Here is a 7,775-nt window from a genome sequence, read left to right as displayed (position 1 = left end):
GCTCTGCAACAACACGAGTTGATTGATAACTTACTTTAATTATAAATTGATCGTGAAAATTGATCCAAAATGTCTGACTCTGACAACGACTAAAACTCGACTGTGTGGACTTTTTCCACCTTACTTACTTACTACGACTTAACAAAGAAAATCCCACCCCCGTCGTCTCCATGGCAACCACCACCACGACAGGGGGCAATTGTAGACGCGTAATCAATAAATTTCATACATAAACTTATTTTACATTTAACATCCTCCCACTTTCTTTTGTGAGAGCAAAAGAACTACCCTAAGAAAAAATCATAAATATTAAATCCAATTAAACTATACGAGTAATCTACAAATTCCACTGCGAATATCTAATTGGTTTCTTAGAGATCCTCCCTGATTTGGTCACTATCTCTTCATCGATAGTATCAACTTCCGGTTTATTCTGGACTTGCTTCTTCTTCTTGGAGTCCAGTGAGGGTCTTGAAATGGGTAAAGCGGCTGCCGTAGGGGAAGCGATTTCCAATGGATAGAGTCGTTGCAGTGGTCTCTTGAGTGTTCCTTTCGACGTCTTGACATTCGCAACTCTGCACACTCCGTCCTTCCCTGGAATAAGCTCAAAAATTCGCCCCATCGGCCAGTCAAAACGCTTCTTGTTATCAGCACCGACTAAGACAACATCTCCTACTTGAAGTTGTCGTGCTTTCTTCTCGTTAGCTTTCTGGACCAATTGACCGAGATATTCCTTCCTAAATCTTGCTTGAAGGTCTTGTTGTAGTCTCCTTGTTCTTTTGTAATGAGACTGCAACTCTCTTGATCCAATTTCCATACTTTCAGGAAAATTACACGTTAATGCTCCTCTCATGAACATTATTGGTGTCAAAGGAATGAGGTCGTCTTCATCCTCATTCACGGTTGTCAGTGGACGACTATTGATGACGGCTGCTGCGGAAGAAAGACAGGTCCTCAACTGGTCATAGGTCAACCTGGCTCGACCCAGCATCCTCTTCAAAAGATCCTTAATTGATCTGATAAGTCGCTCCCACCATCCGCCCCACCACGCTCCTGTGGGTGGGTTCAAGATCCACTGGATTCTCTTCACTTGACTTTCTTTCTCGATCTTGGTCCAATCCAGTGACTTGAAGAGGTTGACGGCTCCAACAAAATTAGTCCCATTGTCACTATAAATTGTATTGGGACGTCCACATTGTTTAATGAATCTTTCCAAAGATTCCAAAAATGCTTCCGTGCTCAAGGAGGTGATCAAGTCCACGTGTATTCCTCTGAACACTGCACACGTAAACAAAACGATCCACACTTTCGATCCATCTTTAAGGTATAGTGGTCCAGCCAGGTCAACACCTGTCGTCTGAAATGGCTCGGTCGCAGCGACCCTCTTCTCTGGTAGAGCAGCTTCTTCAACCTCGACCTTCTTTGATTCGAATCTTCTACACGTGGAACAATTATGGATGACACTTCTGATCGTCTTCCTAGCTTGCAAGATCCAATACTTCTCTCGTAACTTCCCCATGGTGAACTGAACACCAGCATGACAATAATTCCGATGTGCATCTCGAATCAATTGCAGCACCATCGGATGGGATTTTGGGAGTAATATCGGCATCTTGAACTCTTCAGAATCAATTCGATTCAGTAGTCTTGTCTTCACGTGTAAAAGTCCATCTTCCATTTTCTGAACTTTTACTCCGCCACCAGTCTGGAATTTGTCCACGAAGCTAGCCTGAATTTCTCTCAGCAGCACTATTTCAGCTTCTCTTAATTCCTGGACTGTCAGATAATTCTTCATGATCCTGTCTTCTTTTGGTACACGAGTATTCTCCACAAAACGACGCTGCCAGCCAACTACTGCAACATTCTTCACGTAGGTAGAGAATCTCGGATCTGGAATTATCTCGACGGCGGTAGTACCAGCCAAGTCAACACTGCTGGATTTCTTCATTTCTTGGTTAATTTCCTCCTCGTCCATAACTTCATCTGAGTGAGGCCAAGTTTCTTCTGATTCTTTGAGCCAATCAGGCCCCATCCACCATCCTGACTGTAGCAATTCTCTGGCATTGCATCCTCGTGATGGTAGGTCAGCAGGGTTGAGAAGACCCGGAACATGTCTCCATTTATTAGAATCCGTATACGTGCAAATTTCTCGTACCCTGTTTCCAACAAAAGTCCCCCAATTGTCGTTACCTCGAATCCACGCCAGCACGGTGGTTGAGTCGCTCCAATATGTAGTGGGGATGGTCTCATAATTGAGTGCACTCTTGACAGATTCACAAAGTCGCACCCCAATTAACGCAGCCATTAACTCGAGTCTTGGAATTGTTGGTTTCTTCAAAGGAGCCACCCTTGCCTTTGCTTGAAGGAGGCTTATTTCCACTTGATCCCCAACTTCGCTGCGAAGAAACACGACAGCAGCATATGCATCTTGACTCGCATCACAAAACACATGCATCTGCAATACACGTGTACTTTCTAATTTCATAAACCGTGGGAGGTGAATTGATTTTAGGTGAGGTAGCTCCTCGCACCATTTCTTGAATTCCTTCGCCTCCTCCATAGGTAATGGTTCGTCCCATCCGGTCTTCCTCTTCCACGCCTTCTGTAACAACATCTTCGGCTTTATTAAGGCTGGACAACTGAAACCGATGGGATCGTACACTTTATGAACCATGGACAGCACGCTCCTCTTGGTCAACTTATCCGGGAGATTGTCCATCTTTATGTCACATGACAGCGTATCTTCATACTTGTCCCAAATTAGACCAAGTACCATTGTTGTAGGGAGTATTCTTGACTCCTGTGGAGTGTCAGTGTTGCCGTCTCCCAATCCGCACCCACTCATGGCAGGCGAGCCGACTCCGGGAACCCCCACAACACTACATTCCCACTGTCTCAACTCCATCTTCGCTTCTTCCATAATCTTGGTTGAAGTCACTTTGAATGTTTCATACTCGTCCACGCTGTCGACTGACGTGACACAATTGTCCACGTATAGTGCTCCCATCAGTTTCAGGGCTTCTTCTTGTCGTCCATCCACAATTGATGATAGATGCATGTCGACGACTGCTGCAAGCAAGAAGGGTGAACAGTTAACACCAAACACAACTCGACAGTGACGGTAAATTTTAATTTTCTTTCCGGCAGGGTCCTCCCACCACAGGAATCTCAAATAATCCCTGTCGGATTCCTGTACGTCTATCATTTGAAACGCCTTCCTAACATCAGAGACGACCCCAATCTTCTTCTCCCGAAATCTGAGTAAAACTGACGGGATGAGTTCCATTAGATTAGGTCCTTTGTGAAGACAATCATTCAATGATGGATATCTTTTTGTCTTGCAAGAGGCATCAAATACAGGTCGCACCGGGGTCGTCACACTTTCCTTGAACACGGGATGGTGGGGCAAGTAGTGGCAGTTTAAGTCATCCAAATGATACACGTTTACTTCCTCCACTATTCCCTCTTCCTTCCACGATTTGAAAATGTTCCCGTATACGTCAAACTTTCCTGTACTTAGTAATCTCCTTGTTGTTGACTGGAGTCTATTCTCTGCCACCATCCTATTGTTGGGAATATTCTCTTCACCAATCCATGGTAAGCCAACCGAATAACGTCCATCAGCTTGACGAGATACTGTCTCTGCAAAGTGCTTCTTCGCTATTAATTCTTGATCCAACTTCGACTTCACCTCGATTGGATCCTTAATGCCGAGTGCTTCCAATGTCCACATTTCCTGCACGTTTTCTTCAGTCGTGAACATTGAGATCGATTCATTCAGCACACTATTGAACTTTGGAACTGGACCGCTCAGACTCCATCCAAAAACTGATTCACACGCGACGAGCCCACATCGTAACTTGATCATTCTTCCTGTCATGATGCTTCCCCACAGGTCGCTTCCTATTAGAATTTGGATGTCTGGTTCGGCGACTTGATGACGAGAATAGTCCGAGAGCAAGATCCCCCTGGCTTTCAACTCTTGAATCCATGGACCGTTTTGAACTCTGGGCACTATACCTCCAATAATTGGCTTCTCTCTCAAAACCACTTTGACTTGATTTCTTCCGTACAGACTTCTGAGCAAAATGTGATGCTTATAAACTTGCCCAACATCAGTAACGGAACCATCGAACAGCACATTTCTGGAGAATTCTGATCCCATTGGCTTACTTCTGATGGCTTTTGCAGTGCTGTAGGTTATGTAGCTTCTTTGACTTCCTTCGTCAAAAAGCAGCCTGACAACACGATCTTCTTTCTTTTCTTGACAGCCGACTTTCACTAGCACTGTCTTCAACAAAACATCACTCTGGCATTGGATGTTTGTTTGAGATGCATCGGTGGAAATAAATGTGTACGAGTTGTCCTGTTGATCATCCTTCTCGACTTGAGAACACATTACTTCATGATGATTACTCTTGCACACACGACATGACACCGACGCTTTACACTTCTTCGCAATATGGCCCCTTCCTAGGCAGATGAAGCATCCCTTATTTTCTTTAACTAGGATCTTCTTCTCCTCGAGTGGCATCTTCTGCGCTTTGAAACACTTCTGGCTTTTGTGGTTAGATTTTCCACAAAAAACACACTGTTCAACTTGTTGACCTGAATAGAGACCGGCAGCAGTGGGGAATTCTTCATTCTTCTCCAATTGACCCTTCTTCTTGTTCTTTTCCTTTCCCTTGATGGCTGCATCGAAACCGGATCGCACCAGCTTTCTATTCTCCTCGCCCTCCACTTCTTCTCGAAGAAACTCCATTAGAAAATCCAATTCATTTTTCTTCGGGTTAAGCTGTGACCCATCTTGTTTGCGAAGAGGACTTCTTTGCCAAACGAGTAGGATTTCTTCTGGGAGGCAGGATTCCACCATAGGAAACAGGAACTGGGTCGACTGCTCCGCCTTAATTCCTAAAGACTCCAATGCCCTTAATTGAGTCTCAATGTCATCATAAAGTTTGGAGAGCACGACTACTTCCTTTGATTTTGCGGTTGTGATAATCAGCCGAAGTAGTTCTCTCACATACACCTGCTGAAGGAACTTCTCTTTCCCAAATCTTTCCTTCAAAGCGATGACGGCCTTTGGGTAGTTTTCTGTCGTCATTGGGAAGCTTTCGACCAGTCCACGTGCCCTTGACCCAGATACCGTACTCTGTAGTAGGTACTGGAATTTGTCACTTGCATGTAGTTCATCATCTTCGTCGATCTTCCTAAACTGCGACCACCATCCCAGCCATTCCTTTGTATCACCGCTGAATTTCTGAAGTTGAATCTTGGGAAGTTTAAAAGTCCTATTTCTTCTTACACGTTCACCGTTCGCTGTGGTATAACTGCTGGCAGGACTTGGGCTTAGTGGACGGATTTCTGCATCAAGAACCTTTTCAATTTTCAAAATAGCTGCACTGATTTTGTCTGAATATTCTTCATTCGCTGCACTTTCTTCCGTATAAGCCTCCGCCGTACAGTTATCATCCAACATCTGGGTGAGCACTTTTTCATCATGTTCTCTGATCGTCGTCTGCAGAGATTGCAATTTTCTGAGCCTGATGGTAAGTTCCATTGTATCCTTCGGATCCTTCGCCAACTCAGCAACTGCTCCATCAATTGTCTTTGTAATCGAAGCTCGAACAGGAGTCCTCGCCTTCTTCAGTCGATCCATGTTGATATCTCGAAGTCAACAAACAAAAACAATTAGAACAGTACACGTTAATCAACTCAATCAGCAACAACGCCGACCTCTATGGCTCCCGAACGCTCAGGATGGGGCCCTCAAAAGAGGCAAGACAGTAATTGAGTAATAGACGAATAAAGTTGAAGTTCCTCTCGGGTCGGACACGCCGATTTCAATCTGGTCGGTCACTCCTTCCTCACGGACTACTTCACAGCAACAATAAAAACTTGAAAGGTATCACCTGAACAGCCCCCGAATACTCAGGGTCGGGTCCTCAATGAGGCAAGGCTTGATGTGAATCCTCTCCTTTGAATCTGCTCCTCGTCCAGACAGCAACAATAGCACAGGATTTCCACGGAACACTTTTTGCACGTACACTAATTCAATCTGCTCCTCGTCCAGACAGCAACAATCGCACAGGATTTTCACGGAACAGTCTTTTGCACGTACAACTAATTCACTCAAAAGATCACAACTCACTGACCAACTATAACTAGTCCACTTTCAACTAAAACTGACCCAACGAGCAATCACGTCGAGGTCACCACTAATTTAAAAACCAAGCTATCACCTACCCGGAGTATAGTGTCTTTACGTTATATTTAATTGTGCTTTGCTCGTTGGAATTAAGAAAGTGACTGAGTGAATTATACGATTATTTTATCTACTTAAACTAGATTTTATTTAAATCAATTAAACGATGGTCAACACAATTCAGAGCTCTGCAACAACACGAGTTGATTGATGACTTACTTTAATTATAAATTGATCGTGCAACAAAAAAGAACTAACAATTCTAAACTTGATTGCCTGCCACGACGACTAAAATCCAAAATGTCTGACTCTGACAACGACTAAAACTCGACTGTGTGGACTTTTTCCACCTTACTTACTTACTACGACTTAACAAAGAGAGACGCGCACCCAAAAATCCCACCCCCGTCGTCTCCATGGCAACCACCACCACGACAGGGGGCAATTGTAGACGCGTAATCAATAAATTTCATACATAAACTTATTTTACATTTAACAACGATAATGGATTGGACCCCCGATTTTAAACCTGGGGCATTGGGGAAAATGGACGAAATAATATAGTCCATAGTACATGTTTCGTTTGAGATTACGTCCATCCGTCCAAATCAAAGTGATCCTTTATTAGAAAAGAGCCGATAAATCAGCACATGTTTCCTACATACTTATGCCGACGAAGCACATCAACTAACTACTACTGAAATTGCATCGTTATGTCGTGAGAGACGTACTAAATTACAAGTAAACTAATTTATTAGAAAGGACACGAATAGATATCTACCCATCCATATCCATCCTCCTCTCGTCTGCACCTTGTTAGTCGGGATGAGGCGAAGAAACGTGATCGCTGCCATTCCATAATTACTGCTTGGTTGGTCAGCATTGTACGTAGAGGAATTTATGGAGATCAGTATTTTATACAGTAGTTCCTGGCTGTAGGGTTCGTTAACTAAAATAGTTTCTAAATTAGTACTTTATGAGTTCCAGTTCCATCCAGCTAGTTGTTTTGCTGGATGGAAATGGAATTGAGGTGGAGAATTGATTTTGCTTGGTGGGCCTTGAACGCGGACAACGCTGGCTGACGACGACGACGAGGGAAATTGATTACGCTGAAATTGAAAGGATATTACACATTAAGTTTTAACCTGATCTGCAATTATGGCTGGATATTCTGTATAGCAGGCAATATGTCTCCCATTATCTATGTATCTATACAACTTCACTTCTCCACCGCCTCGCCTATGGCTTTAGTAAAAGTTTCATTTTGCTGGGTATTAAACCAGAGCATAAAGTTGGAAAAGGCCATATGGCAGGAGGGGATGGGAGACGGTCACGAAACGTGTACGTATGTATTTTCCTTTATGCATGAAGGCTTCCCTCTCTGCTGATTGGTTTGCGAAATATCCGGCTGGATGCAAGTTGTTGCCAATTCTGATTTGCTTGTTAACAAATGAGATTTCACAGGAATATGATGATGATTACACGATGTCATGATTGCAAATTCTATTTATTTTCTGAACCCAATTCCATTCGACTTTTAGTCCTCCCTGGTCAAATTCATCTTGGTTTT

General features: G+C 43.6%; 1 protein-coding gene across 1 annotated transcript; it reads right to left on the bottom strand.

The window, feature by feature from the left end:
• Positions 1–235: 235 nt before the first annotated feature.
• On the bottom strand, positions 236–5,659 carry LOC110849165. The gene is made up of 2 exons (XM_022096540.1): positions 398–5,659; positions 236–289 (listed from the first exon to the last, which is right to left on the bottom strand). Exons 1-2 carry the CDS (start codon positions 5,657–5,659, stop codon positions 236–238), a joined length of 5,316 nt encoding a protein of 1,771 aa, XP_021952232.1.
• Positions 5,660–7,775: the final 2,116 nt, after the last annotated feature.

This window comes from Folsomia candida, unplaced genomic scaffold, assembly GCF_002217175.1.
Source record: "Folsomia candida strain VU population unplaced genomic scaffold, ASM221717v1 Fcan01_Sc004, whole genome shotgun sequence".
In the NCBI taxonomy this organism is placed as follows: domain Eukaryota; kingdom Metazoa; phylum Arthropoda; class Collembola; order Entomobryomorpha; family Isotomidae; genus Folsomia; species Folsomia candida.
The sequence above is the reverse complement of the archived record's forward strand: the minus strand, read 5'-3'. Positions and strand labels throughout refer to the sequence as shown.